The sequence below is a fragment of the Martes martes genome (assembly GCF_963455335.1).
Source record: "Martes martes genome assembly, chromosome: 7".
Taxonomy (NCBI): Eukaryota; Metazoa; Chordata; class Mammalia; order Carnivora; family Mustelidae; genus Martes; species Martes martes.
The window spans coordinates 142,252,810-142,276,006 of NC_137894.1; the positions used below are offsets into that span (position 1 = coordinate 142,252,810).

Genomic DNA, 23,197 nt, shown 5'->3' on the forward strand with positions numbered 1-23,197 from the left:
GTGCCCTTAATGTGTTTGAACATTTTCATGCAGACGCTTGTGCCACAACTCACGTCTCTTTCCCGTTGCAGTTGAGTGCACACTTGTCAGAGTGTGTCAATGCCCCCAGCACCTGTAGTTTTAAGCGCTATGGCTGCGTTTTTCAGGTCAGTATCCAACATTTGTCCTTCCCGGTCACTGACATTCTGCCATGAGAGAAAGTTACTATCTTAACATCTTAACATGCAAGTTCTGGACTTGTAGTCTTTGTCATGGAGCCGAGTCACTGTGCTGCATGGGTGGCGAAAGCCACATGCAGCCACTGTGGGTGCTCGCTCTCCATGCCCGTGGTGTCCTGAGACCTGAGGTGGACACCGGTGCTGAGAAGGAAGTCAGGGCGTTAGCAGAACGACTCCATCTGAAACCGGCTAGGCAGTGGGACAAACAGGACTGACAGTCGTGGGGGGGTTTCTGGAGAGACAGCTGTGGAATCGGAGCGAGTACTTGAATGTAAGTGCGTGTCAAGCCAGGCACGATCTGGGCGGCGTGCACGTCAGTACACAGCTGTGAGGACCGCGCTCGTGTGTCCCCTGGCATCTCCGCCACCCCTCGCGGAGCAGCCGTGTGGAGAGGGCGTCTCTGTCACCACCACACTCGGGCTGCGAGAAGCCTGTGTCTGGGGTTTTTTTGTTTTTTTAACACGTCTGATATTGCTAGTGAATTTGAACTGAGTTTCATTGAAATGTGTGTCTCAATTTTAAACCTGATCAGAGGGCAGTATCTATGACAGTTAAAGTATTTTATATTTAATTTTGTGTATTATCAATACATTGTTATGAAATCAGTACAGAGATACTGGCATCTCAGTATTTTCTTAGAAAGTAAAGAGCCCTAAGAGTAAGAGTGACTGTAGCCCTCCCTTTGTCTCCGTCTCTAACGAGACGGAGCGCTCGCCACTGTTATGTCGTATGTAGTTCCATTCATTCTGTGTATGTGTATATATATGTTTATATAGAGCAGTACTTATATCAACATATATATATGAATATTCTATGTACAGAGTATGTGTTTTGGAGATCATTAAAATGCTGTCTGTGGCTTCTTAATTTTCTAATCCCAAAACAAATTATATTTTCATATGGATTATTTCCTTGCATAGACGAAGTACTATTTCATGTGCTTATTACTGACTCTGATGTGGTCTCCATCTTATGTACTCTGTAGATTGTTTATGTTTTGTATGTAACTTTCCAAGTATACTTAGAGCAGTGAGGAGCAATACGTTTTCTAATACAGTATTTTTCCCTAATAAGTTAATATTCTAGAAGATTATTTGGAACGCCACTTTGACTACATGTTCGCTCACTAGATTATTGTAGCACTGCCTAGCTGTAACTGCAAGTGTCTGCACATTTCCCATTTTTAGTTTTAATGGAAAAATTTATAAAAGAACAAAAGTGAGAGGTCTAAGATTTAATTTCTGGGCATTACAAATATGAAATGCAGATGAGAAGGCACTTGGTAAGCAGCTGGAGGAGTAAAGAGCATGAGCTTGAGCTCGCTGTAGACTTGCAGGCTGTCTGTCTCGCCAGCCTCCCCACCTGCACTCGGCAGCGCGGGCGCCGCCAAGCACGGCCCCTCGAAGGCGTGGAGACCGCCCACTAGCCGTACCAGAGCAGGGCTCCCCTCCGTGTGTAGCGCTGGGGTTAGGTCATGTGTTAGTCTTGCTGCGCTCCGTGATGGAGTGATGGCTTAATGCACTGCGTCTCTGTTCTCGCAGGGGACAAACCAGCAGATTAAGGCCCATGAGGCCAGCTCCGCGGTGCAGCACGTCAACTTACTGAAAGAGTGGAGTAACTCTCTAGAGAAAAAGGTAACGCCAGACTGCTTCTCGCTTTTGTTGGCTTTTAATCATTTCTTCAAATTATTTAAAGAAGAAAATCTTTTTTATAGTTACTAATGGTTTTGGATAAAAGAAACAGTATCAAAAGAATGTCCAAAAAGTAAATTTCTTTTCACATGACCTTGAGCTCATAAATGAAGGCATTTGTGTGTGTGTGTTCTTTGTTTGTTAATTGCCAAGCAAGCATGCGGTGCCCCCCCCCCTTTTTTTTTCCTAAATCACATTGTGGTTAACTTAGCGTTGACCTAGAGTGGGGATTCTCAGACTGCCAAACCTCCCCGTCTCTCCCCATCAGCCTCGTCTTTTTGTAAGTAAGTTTTATTGGAATGCAGCCATGCTCATTCATTTCCCTGTTATCCATGGCTGCTTTTGCAGAGTTTAGGAGTGAGACAGAAACTGTACGGACCTCACAGCCCAAGATGTTTACCCTCTGGCTCTTTGCAGAAAAGGTCTGCGGACACCCAGTCTGGAAGGTGACCCAGGTTACATGCTTCGCTCTTCTTTGCCTTTTCTGAGCGATGCTGCCCCCCCACGGGTGTTACTGTCGACTTCCTCACCGGATGCTTTGTGGAAGTTGGGTGCAGGGGCACTTGTCCTCCCGCTGGGCTGCTTCTCAGGAGGCCTGCGTGGTGGGGGCTGCGGCCTCCCTAGCAGGCGCCTCCCCCATGGAGTACTTCTTCCCCGGGAGTTCTCCCTCCGCGGTGTTCCCCTAGGCCGGGCCTTCTGTTCATGAGGAGAACATGAAAGCCTCGGAGAATTGATAGAGAAGAAGTTGTGACAGGATCTCTCACTGTGGCTTCTGTACAAACACAGAAACCCTTCCGTGTTCAGGAAGCATTGGCGGAGAGTTTGCAGCGGGAGGGCACGAGGTGAATTAGAGCGGCCGGTAGGACTGATGTTTATTTTCTAAAGATTTGCAGAGATGTGACTCCCTTGTTTCTGGCATGAAATCCAACCAATTTAAAATGCGAATGTGTTTGAACAAGTCCAAAATTCTTAATCAGAAGACTTGTATGAACGCTGACATAAAGTAGCTCTTTCAATACGAGTGTTGATGCTGAAGGGGAGAAGCGACCGAAGGGTTGGTCACACGTGCGTGTGCAGGTGCGGCGGCGGGAGGGTCCCCTTCACTGGTGACACAAACTGTGAGTCGTTCGTGACTTCCGCAGGGACACACAGTACTCGCTCTGAGCTAACGAGGGTTTACGAAAGTCTGTCTCCCCCTCCGTTTGAAGAATGTGTTGTTTCTGCTTTTTAAAAATGGTAGACATCGACGGCAGGCTTCTCTGCCTCTCGTGCACTCGGCTTCTCACTTAGGTGACAGGTTCTCCCTCGCGCTGAAGATGCCTTGACTGCGCCCCAGTGCGCGTGCGCGGTTGTGACGCGGGGCCGCCCGCGGGCGGGTCGGGGAAGGTGCCCGCGAGTCTGCCCCGGAGCCGAGTCTGCCCCGGAGCCGAGGCTGCCCCCGAGCCGAGTCTGCCCCGGAGCCGAGCCCCGCGGCGCGGTGCAGGGGGACCCCGGCGGTAGCGATGTGCCCGCACGCCCCGCAGCTTCCAGGCCCGCGAACAGCCCGTGCGGGCGCCGCCACAGGCCGCGCCCGGCACCTGCGAGGGCGGGACGCGCTGCCACGCGCTGCAGCTGGCGCACTCGACATCTGCGCCCCTTTCGTCTCTCCCCGTGTCTCCCCGTGTCTCCCCGTCTCTGCCCGGCAGAGTGACCCCCGCCCGCCGTTAGGTCCGCGAGCCAGGGCCGCGCCTGGTGTTTGCGCTCAGCGGAGGGGGCCTGTGTCCTCACTGGGCCCAGAGGCGAAGACCAGACAAAGAACGGAGATACTCATCTCTTCCTAACATGGGAATTTATTTTTCGTTATAGAATTACTCAGTTGGAATCTCTTGGGTTATTTTGTTCATGTCTAGTGGGAAATAGCATGTTTGAGTTGGTTCAAAACCCTGACCCATCACATTCATGTCAAATTAAGGAAAAGCTGTTTTGTAAAATGTGGACTTAAGAACACCCATCTTCCGTGTTAGGGAAGCCTACAGGGAAATACAGAGTGCCCCACCAAAATAGGCTGGAGTGGATGTTGTTCTCAGTGAGGAGGGCCTTGGGGAAGGACGGGGGACTCCTGCTTTCATCTGCCTTGGGAACGTTCTGCTGTCTTCTGCCAGGTAGACTTTCCCGAACACGTCATGTCTACGTGGTGGACGGGTGAGAGCTGGGATCTGCAGGGTCCAGGACTTGGATTCTTTGATTAAAAGAAATAAGTAAATAACTAAGTAAAATTTTACATTAGGGAGGTCCCTAAATTAAGAAGTTAAGCGTTTAATATGACGTGATATGTGCTCATTCCTGTGAGATGCTTCTGTGCATCCTCAGGTCGCTTGTTTTGTTGAAGGAAAAAAATGGCCATTATTTCTGGAGATATTACCGAGATTTTTAATCAAAAGTGTTGGCGTGCATGCAGGCTATTTCTTTTTTCTGGATTTGAGACTAAAGAGTCTGGGAATCGTGTCCAGCTTGAGAGATGGGAATGAGTGAGCCATAGCTTTGGGGAAGGCAGACCCGCCTGCAGGAATGGCCCGTGGCCCATCTGTATCGCCTGTAGGAGTCTGGGGGCAGAAGCGTGTATTTTAGAGGAAAGTCCGCTGGTGCCGAGTGACGTGCTAGGCTAGTGACGAGTTCTTTTGCCTGTGAGACATCGCAGGTTTCGTGTTCTTCAGTAAATATGCATTTGTTCTAAAGTGAAGCAGACTGTGTCCCAGGTGCTGCCCGGTTGCCTGTCTTTAGGCAGGTTCTTCACAGGGACGTCAGGAATCCGCGCTTTACCACACCCAGGTCTGCCCTGGGATGGCTCTGGGCCATCGTGTCGGGTGTTGGCTGGTATTCGGGGGGCACATCTGAGTGGAGGTGTCACAGCATTCCCCAGGGAGCCTGCCGTCTTAGGGGGCCACAGCCCGGTGCGCGCACAGGCGCATCTGTTGGTAGAGAGACCTTTCCGAGGGCCGGAGAGCCCCATGCAGAAGTCTGGTGAGAAGGCGGCCTTGTCAGACTTGCCCTCGGACTCCTCACCCCGGGGGCTTTTAAGACCAGGTTAAATGGGTTCTTGGGAGCTAATTATTTCCTAGAAAGTGATTTTGAAAAGGTCGGTGGTAGGTTTAGAACTGCTCTCCCAGCAGGCCCTTCCTGGGCTGACATGGTGTTGCCTGTCTTTATATACTGGGTTTCCTGGAAGGTCTTCTCGGGCCACAGGCCGGGCCACAGGCTCCCGCAGCTCCGGGTCTCTGTTGCAGGGCTCGTTGTCAGCCTGAAGGAGTAAGTGAGGCATGAACGTAGCTTTGTTATTCTCTCTGTGCTTTCCCCTTGTGTTGGGAGAGCTTTCCAAAGTGCAGGATAAGGCCCACTGGTGGAAGTGAGATCATTCACTGGGCTGCAACTAGTACTTTTTAAAGTAAAGTAGAATAAAAGAGAAAGTACCAGGACACATGGAAATGACTAGGGCGAGGATGGTTTTGGGATACCTGTTTCTTGGGTGTACACACACACACACATACACACACACGTCTGTATACGCGGGGTGAGAGGTGAGAATGTGTCTCCTGGTCAGTTTGAAAGCCACTCTGGTAGAAGGTTTATTTTTCAGCAAAAACTTTGGAAAGCGTGTCCCGTTCGTTCCGAAAGGTGGCTGCTGCTGTGCTTTGCCTCACAGGAGTTAATTACCGGGGGGCAGAGTGTAGGGTTTCCTGTTAGTTACCAGGACTTTTCCAGGGAGCTAGTAGAGGGCCTATATTGTGAAAATGCAAGTACTGTCATTATAATTGTCATTAATTAATAAAACCACTTTTTGTTTGCTTAATTCAAGAATTTCTTTTTCAGGTTTCCTTGCTACAGAATGAAAGTGTAGAGAAAAACAAGAGCATACAAAGTTTGCACAATCAGATATGTAGCTTTGAAATTGAAATTGAGAGACAAAAGGAAATGCTCCGAAATAATGAATCCAAAATACTTCATTTACAGGTAAGAAGTTTAAGATGGTGGCTGGATCAAAGGGTGAGGAACATGTCTGTGTTCTCCTTCCAGACTTTCTCAGTGAGCTGTTTGAGCAACAGCCTTGACCTTTGTTAAACAGACGGCCTGTTTCTCTGAAGTGTAGCCTGAGGACCTGGGCCGCTGTTTCTTCCGCACCTTTCCCTGGAGAGCAAGCCCATTGGCTCTCTTCTGTGTCTTTGATTCTCTCTTGGTGAAGTAAGGCTTAAAGCCTGCGTTTTAAAAAGCTATAGCTGTTTTTATTATTGTTTAAGATTACATATTGTTCAAGAGTAGTTATGTGTAAAGTTTCACTTCCTAAAGTGAAGTGAAGCCGATCTATTTTGTTCTGAGTTTTCTGGCAACACATACCCCACTTTATCTCACCACAGTGATCCAGATGTCCCTCAGAGAGCAAGCGCGCAGACCTTTGCTGCTCTGAGAAAAGGTGATTGGGTAAAGAAGGTTCATTAGAATGTTGCTTCTCGTTTGTTATCAGCACAGGTGCTTGTTAGTACCTTCTTCCTGTAGATCTTATCCACACACTAGTTTCCTCGCGCCGTAAGTCTGTTACACTGATTCCCACGTGTATCACACACCCCCACGGAAAAATCACTACTGTGTTTCTAAGATGGCTTTTTAGTGCTTTTACTTAGGTGTGTTTCCTTAAATTATCTGGAAGATAAATTATTTCCAGGAGCGCAGAGTCACGGAGTCTTTGAGAATGCCTTTCCTTGCATTTTACCATCAGAGATTACTCATAGTGGCTCGAATTGCATAGCGATTTATTGAATGAATTTCATCTGTTAAAACCTTGTGGTTGTCCAGAGATGAGGAAAAACACAATGAAATAATAGATTGTGTTAGGAAAGGTAAAGTCACTGGTATTGAATCAAGCCAGAACAAGTATGTCATGTGAAACACCAGCAAGTGTTTCCCTCCTGCCGGCAAGTGCCCATGGGAATGTAGTTCGGGAGGCCCCACTCAGCTCCGAGCTACTGGCAGCCTAACTGCAGGCCTGGGGCTCTGAGACGTGCGTGGAAAGGACACAGAAGTTAAAGCTATACTAGAAAACCACCTGTTAAAAATAGCAACAGAAGAATGAGTAAGTAGTAGGTTCATTTGTGCAGCATCATTTATAACCAGAAAGGTGAGGGTCTCCATAATGAGGTCATCGGGGCATTTGTCGGAAACCTCTGATATCGCTACATGCATCCTTCACTTCCCCCTCTCCTGGGGTCAAAAATTTGAATTTACTTTAATTTACTTTTTAGTAGAGCTTACTCGTTCTACCGTGTGTGATGTGTATTTGAACACTTCGGTGATGGAATAAACTGCTGAGATCTAAGAAAGGAAGGGGAAAAGCAGGTTGCTGGTGCCCAGAGCCTGGGGGCTGAGCAGCCGACCAGTCGGTGCCCCTGATGGGTCCTAAGTAGGAGGGCGGCCACTCGCCACTGCTCTTCTCCACGGAGAGGAAGGCACGGAGGGAAACAGACCATGTGGAAAGAAAGGGACGCAGATCACCCTGCATGTGCCACACCTGATCTTATTAAGTGCGTTGGGACAGCACTCCCCCCTCCGCAAGCAGCTTCTGGAGACTGAACCCCTCTGGGTGACAGTGTGATGGCAAAGGTGGCAGCTCGCCTGTGCTTCGCTGTGGGGCTGGCCCCGCGCACAGAGTCGGGGTTCTCCGTCTTCAGGCAGCGTGGGTGGAAGACCTCGTGGCCGGCCCCCCCGAGGCGCTGGCTGTCTGTGAAGCACGCTCGGCCTGGGGGCACTTCTCTGCGGTCCCTCCAGAGCCTTCTCCACCACTCCACCCTGAGCCTGGCTCTCGGCGCCCGGCGATATTCCTTCCTCATCCCAAAGCCTTCCTGTCGCCTTACCCTCCCCTGCCCTCCTCCCTGCTCCCCCAGCCCTGCGCATCGGACCACCACAGTGACCCCAGACTTGTTACCTCCCTTGTCGGACTCTCCAGGACACCCCAAGACCCTGGGGACGGTGGCAGCACATACGGATTGCAGAGTTCCTGAGGGCCCCGGGTACACACAGGGACAGGGATGTGATCAGAGCTGGCCAGCGGGAGTGGAATTCAAGAGTGTGTTTGCTTTTGCTGGCCCAGGAAGGGCAGTTTCTTAATATTTTTCTTTTTAAAGAACGTGTTTTTCTTCATGAAAAAAGACCACCTAGATGTCTGCTTACTCTTTGTGTCCCTGTTGTTGGCAGAGGCTAGAGGAGCTGGTCGTTCTGCAGTCCGGGGTGTGGGACTGAAGCCACGAGGTGCACTGTCCCTCCCCAGCCTCCCCCCGACCCCGCACGGTCCCCTTGGCACAGTGTTTGGTACAGAGGTCCCAGTGACTGGGCGGTGCAAGGGGCAGGAAGAGAGACGGTGATGGAGCCCTTGGGTGCACCCTGCTCGGGCTGACGAGCTGACGCTCTGGCAGCGAACCTTTTGATTAGGATTTATTTACTTTGCCTGCAGTCGGTGCCGTCTCTCAGCGCCTGGCTTCTTTTTCTCACGCAGCCTACACCTGCATTTAAGGTCTATTTTTATAGAAAGATGACAGCAGCTGAGCGTAGACCACTCTGGAGGAATGAGATCATGTTCGCTGCATTCTGCAGAGAAAGTGATCGGTGGCGTGTTCTGCTTGACTCACCAGCATGTACACAAAGGAGAGGAGTTTAGAACCACCATATCGTCTCTTGCTGGGCAACGGGGGGGCAGTGCTCCTTCAAACTGAGCACCCTTGGTGGAGCCTTGTCTGTATGCACACTATGTGCAAGTGTGCACGCGCATCCCCCTGCCCCCGGCCCCACGTGCCGACTCTGTGTCACTGAGCTGGCGCCCGGGGCCCCTGCGGCAGCCCTCCCCTCCTTTCACACCCACAGTTCTGCCCCTGAGGTCACCACGTGCCTTCGCGCCCACTGCCCCGTGCACAGCAGTCAGGTGCTAGGGAGGAGGCCTTCTGTGTCACCCCCATTTTATCTCACGGGCATGAAGCTGAGGGGTGATGCTGGCTTGTCCCAGGCCGGCGTGCAGTTCACTCGACGTGGACCAGGCCACAGAATGGCATCCCTGAGAGCCACCACTGATGACATGGGTTTCCGTTGACCTCCCTTGTAAACGCACCAGTATCCCCGGTACCTTGACTGGTGGCGTTGGCGGGTAGGGTTGTGGCAGCCCTGCAGGGGCTTGTCAGAAATACATCATGGCTTGGTGTTCGGGCAGGGGTCGGTGGTGCTGCGCCCAGAACCCAGACTTTGCGAACTAATTAAATATGCCTCCAGACACATGGATTTAAACAAAGTGATGTCAGTGTGGGAAGAGGTGTTTTTTACAGAAACATTTTTCTGTTTCAGTGTTAGCTAATATCAGGTTTTCTTGGAAAGAAGAGGAAGAATGACCCTGTACTTCTACCCCAGAAAAGTAACCCAAACCTACCGTGTTTGTTCCTTGGTGGTTATTAACAGCCAGCAAAGGTGCTGAAACTAAATATTTAAAAATAGGCTTCCGAAAGGAGAAGTGAGCTCAGCAGCCCCCGGGGCTCTCCCCCGTGTGGCCCCGCAGGTTCAGAGGTGGCCCAGTTACTCACTGGCCCTCACTGGGGGCCAGACCACCCAGTCTTCATGAGCTTCACTTCAAAAAACGCGAATCCTTTTTAGAAGTGGAAACCCTGGGGCACCTGGGAGGCTCAGTCAGTTAAGCGTCTGCCTTCAGCTCCCGTCATGATCCCGGGGTCCTGGGCTCAAGCCCCTGGTCAGGCTTCCCTGCTCTGCAGGAAGCCTGCTTCTCCCTCTCCCTCTGCCCTTCCCCCACCTCAAGGAAATGAATAAAATCCTTAAAAAGAAGTGAAAACCCTTTAGGTCCCAGCTTTACCCACCAGGTGGGTATGCCGTTCCTTCAAAACTGCCTGGAATGTGAGTCTTATCCCTCCGCTTGTTGCTGTACATGGTCTGTGTGTTTCTGCAGAAAAAGGGTTTCTGAATTACTTATTTATTTATTTTTAAAGATGGTTTCTGAATTATTTAAATTAAGATAGGGTGAAATGCAGCCTCGCCGTCTGCAGCCGTGTGCTTGTCCGTTGTATTTCTGGGCCCAGCGGGCACCGGACCCTGAGCGCCGTGCCGGTGGGGGAAGCGAGCCCCGCTCCTCGGCATCGGCTCTCCGTTCAGCCGGGCTCCGCAGAGCCCCCGTTAAGGCTCTTCCTGCGGCCAGCCCTGTGCGGGTGCCAGGGTGGTGGCTGCTCTCTCTCGGGACCCAGCAGGATTCCGGGGCACTGCCTGCAGCCACAGAGACAAGGCAACTCCTCCAGCCCTGGGTCAGGCAGCCTCATGGGATACGCACGTTTGGCCCGTGTAGATGGCCCTTTAGGAAAGAGACCTCCAGAAGGCCCATGGGTGTGGCTCCAGGGTTCTGCACCTGAGACTCTAGGACAGAGTGGTGTGGGGCCCCGTGCCATGCAGCTGGCGGGTGAGACTTCTCTGTGCCTTGGTCCCCTCCTCTGGGATAGGGACCTGTGGCCCCTGCGTCCCCTGAGATGCATTTGGGCCACCAGTGAGATGCGGGCCTGGGGCGGGCTCTCGGCACGGGGTCGGCTGCCGGTCCTCCATGGCTGCTGTGTGATGGGAGAAGCTCAGCGTCTGCAGGTTTCTAACTGTGTTTTACCTTTCCGATGCCTTCTGTTTCGAAGCGAGTGATAGACAGCCAGGCGGAGAAACTGAAGGAGCTGGACAAGGAGATCCGCCCCTTCCGGCAGAGCTGGGAGGAGGCAGACAGCGTGAAGAGCAGCGTGGAGTCCCTGCAGAACCGGGTGACGGAGCTGGAGAGCGTGGACAAGAGCGCGGGGCAGGCGGCTCGGAACACAGGTGGGGGCGGCAGGGGAGGGTGGGGAGGGGTCTGGGGCGGGCAGTGTGCATCCTGGTCTGTTCCTGGGAGCCTGGCCAGCCCGGTCAGGTGGGGGGCTTGAGATGGTGGGTGGGCGGCACACGGGGCACACACCCCCTAGAGCAGCGGTTTCCAGAGAGATGTCACCGTGCAGAGGTGTGATGACTTTCCAGCCGGAGATGCCTTTGTGAGAGACAGAAACGTCTCCCACCTAGACACCCCCTCCGTGTGACGCCGGCCTGCTAGAGAGGAGGTGCAGGGTGGACGCCGGGCAGAGGACAGGGCTTGCTGGTTGGAGGCGGTGGGGTGTGGGGTGGGGAGGTGAGGGAGAGGCTCCCGGCCACGCTCGTGAAAGCCTCCGAGGGACGGAAGTGAGCCGCAGAGAGACAAGACCCCGCAGTGTGCTCAGCCAGCGCGTTTCTGATTCCTCGAATCTGCTTTGGGGACTAAGTGAATATTCTGAATTTTTTGCGTGACAAGGATTAATGGTGCAGAGGGACTGAGGTTATGGCAACACCCCCCCGCCCCAACATTGGGTTAAGCGGAGGATGGGAATGACATGGTAAGAGGCCACACTGGGCACAGGTGACTCTGAGCATCAGGCTGGAAGGCAGGGGGAGGTGAGCAAGAGGGTGGCCTTCCCCTGCCCCCAGTGGGGCTCTGAGGGCGCCCCGTGGGAGGGAGGACCCTGCTGTAATGTGTTCTGGGACACACAGGCCTGTGTCCCCCCAGGTGTTGCCTCCCGGCAGGCTGTGGCCGTGGGTGTGCGGGACCAATGAGGCAGGGATCTGTGTCCTGTGTTTGTCTTCCGCCCGGAAGCCTGTTCCGTCTCGGGCCGGTGTCGGCGGGAACAGGCTCCTCCCGCCTTCCCGGCACTCACGGGCCTCCTTCGCCCCGTCTCTCCTCACCCACGGCAGGCTTGCTGGAATCCCAGCTGAGCCGGCACGACCAGATGCTGAGCGTCCACGACATCCGCCTGGCCGACATGGACCTGCGCTTCCAGGTCCTGGAGACGGCCAGCTACAACGGCGTGCTCATCTGGAAGATCCGGGATTATAAGCGGCGGAAGCAGGAAGCCGTCATGGGGAAGACCCTGTCTCTTTACAGCCAGCCCTTCTACACGGGCTATTTTGGCTATAAGATGTGCGCCAGGGTCTACTTGAACGGGGACGGCATGGGGAAGGGGACGCATTTGTCGCTGTTTTTTGTCATTATGCGCGGAGAGTACGATGCCCTGCTCCCCTGGCCGTTCAAGCAGAAAGTGACGCTCATGCTGATGGATCAGGGGTCCTCTCGGCGTCACCTAGGGGATGCCTTCAAGCCGGACCCCAACAGCAGCAGCTTCAAGAAGCCCACCGGGGAGATGAATATTGCCTCTGGCTGCCCAGTGTTTGTGGCCCAAACTGTGCTAGAAAACGGGACTTATATTAAAGATGATACCATTTTTATTAAAGTCATAGTGGATACTTCGGATCTGCCCGACCCCTGACAGGTCACTGGGGGGGTGGATTGAGCAGAAGGCAACTCCTCAGGGGTTTGAACCGGCTGTCTCCACCGAGGTCCTCGCGCTCAGAAAAGGACCTTGTGGAACGGAGGAAGCAGCAGAAGGTGGCCGCGGGCCGGCGGGAGGAGCCACGCGTGAGGACATATCCAACATGTTTTCTAATAGACTAGCAACACTCTGCTCTGAAGAATTATTTATCCTTCGACGTGATAAATACTGCTGTCAGAGAAGGTTTTCATTTTCATTTTTAAAGATCTAGTTAATTAAGGTGGAAAACATATATGCTGAACAAAAGAACCATGATTTTCCTTCCTTAAACTTGAACACCAAAAAACAGACACGTGCACACACATGCACACACACGCACACCTGGGGATAGCTGGACATGTCAGCATGTTAAGTAAAAGAAGAATTTATGAAATAATAATGCAATTCTGATATATTCTAAAATTCAAGAGTGCAATCTTGTTTCAAATATAGTATATTGTCTATTTTTAAGGCCTCACCTGGTCTCTGTTTTAATAATTTGTTTGTCAGAAGACCCTGAAGTACACCTAGGTCTTTTCTGAAAGTCTCAATTCAGAATCATTTTTTAATTTAAAGTTCTAAGATAATTGTTATTGCAAACATTTTATTTGAAAACGTTGATAGACTGATATTTCTTGGAAGAAAATGTAAACTATCCAACACTGGTTATCACTTGTGATAGGACAGAAACTACTCACTCTGCCGTTATTTCTCGTTAGAAATGTGAGCCTCACTACCTGTCGTAGTCCATGACACTACTTCACAGTCGCTATGAAGGGGACCTGCTCATCGATGCTGTGCATCATTCTCAGACTTATAATCGTTTTCACCCTAAAATAGGGCGTTCGTTGAACTTTGGAGTTCTAAACAAAACCCTGTAGGCTTCTAAGATTCTGCCCCGTGTTCAGACACGCGCTCCCTTGCTGACCACTCTGACCGTCGGCGTCCGGCGCCCGGGCTGGGCAGGTGGCGGGGGCCGGAGGAGGTCGCGGCGGGTGTGTTTCTGCGTTCTGTCACGTCGCTGCGTCGTGTTGCCGATCTCCGAAGGCTGCGTCTTTGCGTGGAGGTGGTGGCATACAGTCCATGTGCCTTAGACGGGCCCTGCTGCTTCTCGCCCCGGCTCTGTGTTCGCTGTAACTCTGAAAGGTGTTAGCTTCACCCGACTCTCCTCCCGACCGCGAGGTCGCTGCCTCTTCGGAGGCCCTCAGACCGCCCCGTCCCTGCGGAGGAACCGGGCTCCTCTTCAGCTTCCGGAGCCTCCGCTGCTCCGTTGTCACAGGTTCCAAATCTCCGGGCCCCGAAAGTGAGCCGCCCAGTCCCAGCGCCGACGTGGTGGTCCCACCCCCGGGCCAGGAGGGGGGCAGCCACAGCGCCTCTCCGGGTCCCCACCTGGGTCAGGGGAGTCCACCTCCCACCCCCTCCGTGCAGCAGAACCTCTGAGCATTCCAGAGACCGCCGCTCTGGGGGGCCCGCCCAGGCTGGGTGACAGGGCCCCGGGACCACTGTTCTCTTGGGAAGGGTGGGCTCGGGACCGTCCCGGCCTGCGCCCGCCCAGACGGCGTTTTCTCCACTCACTGTTTACCTTCTCTCAATGGTCCAACTGTGATTAGAAGCCGGAGCCCTGCCTCCCTGTGCCCCTCTGCTATGCACCGCGCTCCATGGGTGCTCTTACCACTGATGGGTGCTACACGTGACGGGTGCTTCTTAGGCAAAACCAGTGTGTGTGAACCACCGCATCTGTGCCGCTCATCCAAAAGACGCGCCCGCGACTGGCCAGCTGGGCCGCGCGCCTCAGACTGCCTGCCTCTGGGCTCCCCCGTGGTCGCACGGGGACGGTTGGGCTGGTGCCCGGTGGCCCGCCGTGTCTCTGGTGCTGCCATCCGCCCTGGGCGTGCCTCCGCCCCAGTGCCTGCTGGAAGTGCCCTCCTAGCGCACCGTCCCCTGCCCTGAATGACCTCCTCGGTTCCCGGCACCTGCCATGCCTTTCGCAGTCCAGTGCTCGTTGTAGCCGTCTTCTTTATTTCCTCCACCCTGCCCCCCCCCCCCACCATGGCTTTGAGGGCCGGTCTGTGTCCTCAGTCCTGGCCGTGAGGAGTCGTGTGTTCCCGTTCATAGAGGAGGGACGTCCTGCAGGTGCTGCGGGACCCCTGTTCCCTCGAAGGCGTCCCCGACCTCCTCCAGACCCTGCCCTGGCTCTACCCTGGACACCCAGCGGAGAGAGGATGCCAGGCGGTCCCTGCCCGGCCTCAGGTGGCTTTCCTGAGGACAGGAGTTACCAGCAGGGACGTACCTGAAACCTCCCCGTTCCCTAAACATACGGACAATGTTAACAAATCTGAGATAAGCAACATCTCAGTCTAGTAAACAAACAAACAGTACTTTGCCTCTCCTGGTTGGAATTCTTCTGGGGGTGAGTCACCTGGGAGCACTTCTGGAGGCCTCTGTCCCTTGGTGGGGGCACTTTCCCAGCAGCCCCTCCCAGACACGCTCCTGGTGGATGACAGGCCCTTTTGGTCTCCTCCCAGGGAGCCCATAGGACATGGCATCGGGCCGGCACCTCCCTGGGATGAGCTTGGGCCACAGCGGAAGCTTCGTGCTGTGGCTTGACAATAGTTGGTGATGGGCGGGGGGATCTTTTGGTCTTTTGGCCACTGTGTACCTCTTCCCTCTTGTGTGCTTGGGACTTTCTGGAACGCGGCCTCCTGAAGGACCTGAGCGTGGGGTGCTGCCCTGATGGATGCCCTTGGCGTGGCTTCCGTTCTGACTCCTCCGGGCCCTGGTCCAGTGCTTGTCGCCTGGGGCTGGCCTCGGGCTGTGGCCCCAGGTGGCCGGCCCTCCTGGCTTCACGGGGTCCCGGCCACCCACGAAACATGTCGCATGCAGTGCGTACCGGCGCACTTTTCCTATTTCCCAAAAGTGACAAAACTCCCCAACAGGACAAAACTGTTCACCAAGTCTCTCTCGCGTGTGAATCGAGCCCGCCGGCTTCCCTGTCCGTCGCGTACGGGACACGAAGACTGCCCCGGCCGTGCTCGCCCGTGGGGTGCTCCGGGCAGCGCCCTGGCTCAGCTCCCGCAGAGGCTGCGGGGCTGGGGGGTGCCCGGGGCTCATCCGTGGTGAGTGGGCACCAGCTTGGGAGTCCCCGACGGGGTTGGCGCGAGCGAGGGGCTGTTCCCGAGACGCGGGGAGTCTTGGTGAAACCCGCTGCCCCGGCCCCACGGGTGGCACAGAGGAGACCGTGAAAATTCCCGCTGACCATTCTAAGGCCTGTCCGGCAGGAGGAAGGCGCTGCCCCTCTGGGGATGACTGGCCGCGCAGGTGGACGGGGAGGCGCCGTGAGGGCCTCGGCCCCAGCCCCGGGTCGCAGCCTGTTGCCGGAGCAGCGTCTGCGAGGCCGCAGGTTGAGCGCGGGAGTTCTTGGCCAAGATGTGCTTTTCCTTTCCTGCCGCTGTGGTTTTTCCTTGCCTTGTGACCCCACAGGGCCGTGGAGCCCAGGAAAGCCTGTCCCCATGGCGGCTGCCACCTCCGGGCCCTTCGCACGCCAGCCAGACTCCGGGGGCTCTCTGGCACCGCAAGTGCCCCCGCGGCTTCCCTGTACCACTGTGGCCCGCCTTGGCAAGGCAGGGGCCTCGTGTCCCTCACCACGTGTCCCAGGTGGGGCCTGCCACTGTCAGCAGCGGGTGGTGTCGTGGTAAACGGGCGGCTGAGGAAAGGGTGTCCGGACAGACCCTTCGGCACGGCAAGGTCCCGCCGTGGGTCCTTTCCTTGTCAGCCCAAGGGAGGCGGGCAGAGTGGCAGGACCCCCTCTGCAGCTCACACCCTGGGGGCGGGGTGCACACCTCCTCCTCACCCTACACGACGGAGGGGCGCCTCCACTGTCACCGGCCCCCTGGCGTCTCCTCTGGTCTCCGCGGGCAGGCCGGGCGGGAGGTCACAGTCCTCCCCGTACCCCTGGCCCAAACCTCTGCCCTCTGAAGCGAGTCCCTCTGCTGTAGGGAGTCGGCGGAGCTGTGAAATACTGTTCTCTTCCTTCCGGTCCAGATCTTTCTCAGACTGCGGCGGAGAGCCGGGAGGAGCTCCAGGAGCTCCTCTGCATTTGTGAGCGTTTGAGAGGTGCATGAGGGGTCTGTCACCCAAATCTGCTTCTCAGCCCAACACCATGCTTCCATCTTCAGTTTTGCAGATCTCGACAGTTTTATTTTCTGCAAAGTAGAACGTGTCCACTGGGGTCTAAGTCAGATGAGGCCCATGTGTGGTTCCCGCGCGGTTAGGTGACCTGGTCATCTTGGCCGTCTGCCCGGGGCGGGGCTGGCTGTCACTGGGGAGCCAGGGCCCGCGGGGGAAGGGAGCGTCCCAGGGGTGTGTCCCGAGTGGAGACTCTTAGTCTGGTCAGAGGAGGCCCTAGTGGCACCCAGCAGTGCTTGCTTTTCACTTCTGCCGCTGCTGTGTCTCGAGTCTCTCCTGAACTCTGGCGCTGAGAAAGAGGTTCAAGTCCAGGAAGGCTGTACCCCTCCTGCCGTTAGTGGCGATTGGTTTTTATAACTCCGTCCCCTAGTAGACAAGTCAGATAACCTCCAACAGCAAACTAAATGAGTTAATTGGTAAACACAAAAGCCGGCATTATTTCCAAGGGTTTCTACAATTACCCCTCTAGAATAACACCTGTGATCCAGGAAGTGTGTGAGCCCGTGTAGACAATTGTGTCAGGTTTTTAGAACTGCATTCTTCCTCTGATGGCACACCTCTTCGTTCGGTTCTGTTACCCAAAAACAAAGACCAAAGAAGGCCGATCTCTCATTTGACTCTGTATTCTTAATCTGCCTGTTTTAAAAGTTGCCGTCCGTAGTAGCCGCTCGCTGTGAGGACCCTCCTGACCCTCCAAGTGATTGTGACCAGTGATTCACGTCCTGTGTGTCTCCACTCTTCTAAGAAAAAACAACAAAACGACAGTATAAGTTATTGCTCAGCAATAATCATGTTGTTAACGTGAGTCAACAACATGTCTGATTTTCTGATAGCATTATTATGTTTTATATTTTTGTTTACTGTATATCGTGTGTGGTTTTATTTGGTATTTATTTGTGTTTTGAGGTCTTGCGATGTTTTTGTGTTTCTGATGCTAATAACTAAAGTTTGTAAGAGTGTAGAATGCAAAACTTTGAGATGCTAAACTGTCTGATTAGAGGAAAATAAATCTGACTAAGGAGTCCGGGTTTCTTTTTCCGCCGTCTCGCACGGGCACCTGGCCGCGCGCCCTGGCCTTTCCCTCCCGCGGGTCCTCCTACCTCTCCTCTCAGAAGGGGCCTCCTTGGCAGCCTCCATGGCCACACAGCCCCATGCTCATAGGGGCCCACGCTTGGCTTCATGCTCTGCCGTCACAGTCTTAGAACTCTGGATGTTTGAGAAAGGGGTCCCGTGTGCTGGGTTTGCTCGAGACCCAAGACCACAGGGCCTCGCGGCCTCACGGCCTCCCCTGCAGGCGGAGCTCTGACCTCGGCGGGTCCAGGAGGCCGGTGCGCCCAGCAGCGCTGCTCTCAAGTCTGTGGCTTGGTCCAGAGCAGACAAGTTGGCCCTCACCCTCCTGCCAGGTCCATGCCCAGGCATCTGGCCTGGTGGAAGGGCCCCCGACCCGGCACCCGCCCAGCTTCCCCTCCTTCACCCGCCATGGGGGCTGTGGGCTCTTGGAGCCTCAGTTCCTTATCTGTCATGTGGAAGAACCGCATCTCTCTCCTTTCTGAAATGCAGTTACTAAAAAGCTGAACCAGGGCGCGTGGCTGGCTGAGTTGGTGGAGCGGCTGACTCTTGATTTTGGCTCAGTTCGTGATCTTGGGGTCCTGGGATCAGCGGGAAGCCTGCCTGAGATTCAGTCTCTCCTCCCTCTACCCCCTCCTCCCACAGAATCTCAGGCAGACTGTGCGCTCAGCACGCAGCCCGATGCAGGGCCCGATCTCACGACCCTGGGAGCATGACCTGGACCGAAACCAAGAGTCGAACCCTTAACCGACTGTGCCACCAGGTGCCCCTAAATAAATAAATCTTAAAAAAAAAAAGCCACCCCAGTACTGACCATGCAGGTGCTTGTGAAGGCTCCAGGCAACCAGGTTTTTAAAAATACCTATTTCAGTAATCTCCACACCCAGCACGGGGCTCGAACACAGGACCCTGAGATCGAGAGTTGCATGCTCTTCTGACTGAGCCGGCCAGGGCCCCCCACGCAACCCGTTCGGTGTGTCGGTGGTGAGGGAGCCCGCAGGACCCCTCCCAGCTCAGCACTTCTCTGGGTGGTTATAAGGACCAGGCCCAGGGGCAGGAAGCCCTCGAGGGCACCCCAAATTATCCAGTGAGGAGCCTTCTTTCCAGCATGGGTGCAAAGACCAGCCTCCCCCACAGTCCTGCCCCTGCCGGGGTCCACACCGCAGCCCCGCTGGGCCGCCGGAGCAGCAGGAAGGGGCCTTAGGGCCCTGCCCCCAGGTCCACACTGGTTCTCGGGTCACACTGGTCCTGCCAGAGAGTCCTGCCCACCCCATGGCCTCAGCCCTGCAGTGGGGCACACAGTGGGGAGCCCAGGGCCCCCCAGCTCTTCTGAATGCTCCCACACCCAGAACCCAGAGAAGGGCACCATCTCCCTGGGCCTAGAGGCTCCCACGTCCGCCCGCCCCTGTGACGCGGGACTTGCACGCCACTGTCTCTCTGGCACTCAGGCCTGGGCTCCCACCGTGGCCTCAACCACCCCAGGGACCCTGAGCGACGCCGCCGGTGGCTCCCCGCCATGGAAGCTAGACGCCCCGAGTACAGCCCAGACCGGCAGCGCGGACAGCTCTGTGGGCGGGGCAGCCACGGAGCCGCGTGGACTTGGGGTTTTCCTGCTCCTTCGGAGGGACTGCACTCAGCCAGAATTCCAGAAACTGGATACTTTTCTTTCAGCCTTTCGGAGTTTTTTTCTGAGTTGTGCAGAAAGGGAAGTGAGCCGTAAACCTGGGGAGAAGAGTGCCCCCTTCTGGTTGCACCGGGCCGGAGGCGCCCGTGGGGACCCCAGGCCGAGGCTGCGGTGGATCCGGCGCTATCCAGCAGCAGAGAGCGCGAGCAGTGACAGCTGGGGGGCTCGCAGCGGCTCCCCCACCGGAGCCCAGACCGCTCCCAGGACTGAGCGTGGCGGCACAGCCTTGGCCTTGGTCCCCTGAGTCAGCACTGAGGGCAGCCCGGCTCTCCCGGTGAGTTGGGACCAGGGAGGGCGCCAGGCAGAGAGCTGTGACCCCTGCGACCCTGGGGGACGGAGTGGGGCCCCTGTGTCCCAAACCCTTCCAACCAGGACTTCTGAGGACGAGCTGGACCTCACTGGGCACAGAGGTGCGGGAGCACACGGAGGCCCCCCATGCTGCTGGCCTGCGGTCACTCCGCGCTCGGCAGCAGGACCGTCCCACGCAGGCCGAGGACCAAACCCGGAAAAATGCCCAAGGCCACTGCATGACTGCGCTCGGCCAGAGATGCCCGGTCTCCGGGGTCGCTTTCGAGTGAGAACATGGAGTTCGGGGGAGGGGGGGTGGCGCCCCCAGGAGAACCTCCCTGCGCTCTGCTGGTCTCCCAGGACTGTGGTTCACCCTGCAGGATGCTCCCGGCACCCCAGATAGGTGAAGACCTAGAGATGGGGTCGCTCGGTGTAAAGTGCGGGTTTCCTGCGAGTGGACACAAATGTCATCTAAACCCTGACCCCGAGGGATCTGTGACCAATGCCACCGCGGCGATGAGGCCAACGGAAGGTCCGCAGAGGAGGTCTGCGCCTTGACCCCCAGGGCTGGCCTTGGAGGAAGGCAGAACTCAAGAGGCCCACACCGCGGCTCCCTTCCCCCAGGCTGCAGGGCAGGGGTGGGCAGGGCTGGCGGCTGGCGGTGGGTCTAGGCATGTTGGGCCCTCGGGTGGCACAGGTGGCACGAGGCCCGGGGAAAAGCGCTCTTGGGGCTGGGAGGACGTGGTCTCAGCCACTGTGGCCACTGGCCTGGTGGGAGACACTCTGTGCTGCCTTGGCCTGCTGGGTCCTCCCGGGCAGTGGAAGTGCAGGGGGGAGGGTGTCACACGCTGTCTGCAGTGGCACCTCCTCACAGAGGCCCGCCCTGGCCCCCTGGCCCTAGTGGCTCCCTCCTGGTCACCACGCACTCTGGCTCCCCCGATCCGTGCTCCTTCCGAGCCCCACTCCCTCAGCCTGGTGTGGCCTGTCCATCTTCCAGCTCCCCAGCCAACAGCAGGTCCCGGGTGCCATTTCCCAGCCCTCCACGCCCAGCCCCAAGACTGCGCACAGAGGAAAGGCCAGGTCAGGGGCGGGGACTATTCTGAGACCCCCAGGCCCTGCAGGCGACTGCCCTGCCCGTGGGGGGTGCCAGCCATCCCTTCCTCGCATACATATTTTTGGGGCAGCCCCTGTGCTCCGGGCAGTACCTAGTCGGCCCCAGGACAGAGGATGCTGACAGTGGTGGGGGGGGGGCAGGATGGCCTTTCTGGAGAGGTGACTTCATGCAGAGACTGGAGTCTTAAAGGGGAAATCCTGCCAAGAGGGGCTCCACCCCCATCGTCCCATGGCCCCCACCTCACCCCTCTTTTCCCTGTGCAGGAAGAGAATCATGCATGCTGGAGAGAGACATGAAGGCCCAGAGATGTGCAGGAGACTTCCCAAGGTCACACAGCAGATCAGGGACAAAGGTGGGGCTGAAAGAGCCGCTGAACTGTTCTTGGGGGGGATCCATTTCCACAGAGTTGTAGAGAAGGGAGAGGGGGAGGGGGAGTAGGAAGGGGATGATTCCCATGGCTCTGCAAGTCTGGGTGGGGACCCCCAGGGTGTCAGGGCTGTCATTCACACACCCTCACACTAGAGGAGGGCTGAGGTGGCCCGTCAGAGCTCCGCGACCCTGCGCCATGGGGTTGGTGCTGCCTTGGAAACAGCAACCGACCAGAGGCCTCGCTGAGACCATGCACAGCGGCCTAGTCAGGGAGGTGTGGGGTCCAGTTCTCCCCGGGCCATCTGTCCTGCCACCTGGAGGAGGTTGTGCACAGAGGGGAACCAATCCAGCGAGGACAGTCAAGCCAAGTCAGAGTGAGACTGAGAGACACAGGCAGACCCAGAGACCGAGAGCTTGGCCGGTCCCTGGATCCAGCCTTGCCTGAAGCAGATGCTTCAATGGTATTTCCTGGTTACTGGAACAAACTCACCTTGGGACTTTGCATTTCTGCTACTTCCAGTTGAGGTCTCGACCAATTCCATGTGCATACCTGGGTACCCCGGGCACCTGTGCGTGCCGTTTGGGGCCTTCTGTGTGCGCAGGGCACCTGCAGCACAGTCCAGCCATGCCCTGCATCGTGTCTCTACTCCTGAGGTGTCCCAGGGGCTCTTGGGCAGGTCTGGGCCAGGACTGCTGCCTGTCTCCTCCCTCAGCATGGGCTCCATTCTGGGCCACCCTCTGATAGCTGGACACATCTGGGCCCATGTCCAGCTGCTGCTCGAGGACGCCCCCTTCAGGCTGGGGAGATGGATGCCGCTATCTCAGGGCCCACCGGCCCCAACTCCTCCTGTTCAGCCACCTTCCTTCCGTCCACCACCCACACTGGGGGCTACAGCTGTGACCTCCTCTGGGTCCCGGCTTTAACACCACCGCTTCCAGGAAGATTTCTCTGACTGCCCAGGCAGTCTGGCTGCCCTGTTCAGACAGCACGGTCTCTCTGGGAACGGCCTGCGCAGCTGGGGCGGGAGTGGTCCGAAAGGTCCATTTCCCCAAGGTCCAGCCACCCCACCCTCTAGAGCCTCTTTTGGGCCTTGGCCTCAGTGCAATCCACTTTCTGAGTTGGGAGAAAGGAGCCTGGGGAAGACCCGCCTGGCCTTGCAGGCTCGGCTACGGTGCTCTGGGCCCAGGGAGTGAAGCTCGCTGAGCCTCCTGGCTCTCTGCCTTGAGCAAAGTCACAAGTGGGGTAGTGGGAGGAGGTGAGGGGAGCAGAGCCAGACACCCTGGTGGAGTCCCAAAAAGGCCCAGTGCACAGACCTGCCTACTTCCCAGAGAGAAGCAAGACGAGGGGGCAAAACAGATGTGCCCCCAAAGAGCCCCTCTGGTCCCGGTCGAGGCGTCCTCAGAGGAGGGAGCTTCCCACCAGCCTGACAGGCAGACAAGGCCAAACTCCAGGGCTAGGAAGACCCCCGAGAGCAGGTGCCCACAGCCCGCTGGGCTGAGGGGTGGTACAAGCTGGTGTCCTCCCTCCTTAGTCTCAGTCAGAGAAGTCCTGCCCCTTCCCAGTGGCAGGTCCCACCCTCCTCGGAAGAAATATCAGCTGCGGGGGAGACGCAAAGACCAGCCCCAGTGATGGGTCTAATTCCAAGGGTCTGCAGGGGAGGGGCAGGGACATAGGAGAGGGCAGGGTAACCAGGAGAAAGGAAGCTGCCAGGGAGCCCCAAGGCTAAGTCATGGCCCTCCCATGGGTAGTACCCATAGTCGTCCACTTCCACACCCCTGTCCGTCACCTGTCCTCCATCCCCTGTCCTGCAGTCACTCTCCCCTGACCAGCTCGTCCTGGACCCAGGGGCCCACTCCTCCCCTTGCCATCCGCCATCACCAGGAAGACGCCACCCCCCCCCCACTCCATGGCCCACAGGTTACCCTCTCCCCGATCATCGATTCACTGTGCCCGTCCGTATCCCCTGTCCTGCACCCAGTTTACTGTGCCCAGTCTGTCCACCCACCCACCTGCCCTCTGCCCTCCCATCCCTCACAAATCCTTCCTCCCTCCCTCACCACCACCCACGCAGCCCCACGCCTCCGGCACCCCCTACACCATCGGTCCATCGGTCCACCTGTCCTTCTGTCCATCCGTCCACCCAGCCATGCTCCCATCCACGCATCAGCCG

At 56.3% G+C, this 23,197-nt stretch overlaps 1 protein-coding gene across 2 annotated transcripts in view; it reads left to right on the top strand.

The window, feature by feature from the left end:
• TRAF3 (TNF receptor associated factor 3) overlaps positions 1 to 12,796 on the top strand; it is a 110,762-nt gene extending 97,966 nt beyond the window's left edge. For both annotated transcript variants that reach the window (XM_080809142.1, XM_080809143.1), the window contains 5 exons: positions 72 to 146; positions 1,760 to 1,852; positions 5,756 to 5,896; positions 10,594 to 10,768; positions 11,705 to 12,796. In XM_080809142.1, the coding sequence (XP_080665268.1) occupies positions 72 to 146; positions 1,760 to 1,852; positions 5,756 to 5,896; positions 10,594 to 10,768; positions 11,705 to 12,276 (1,056 nt within the window). In that variant the 3' untranslated portion in view covers positions 12,277 to 12,796. The remainder of the gene's footprint in view (positions 1 to 71; positions 147 to 1,759; positions 1,853 to 5,755; positions 5,897 to 10,593; positions 10,769 to 11,704) is intronic.
• Positions 12,797 to 23,197: the final 10,401 nt, after the last annotated feature.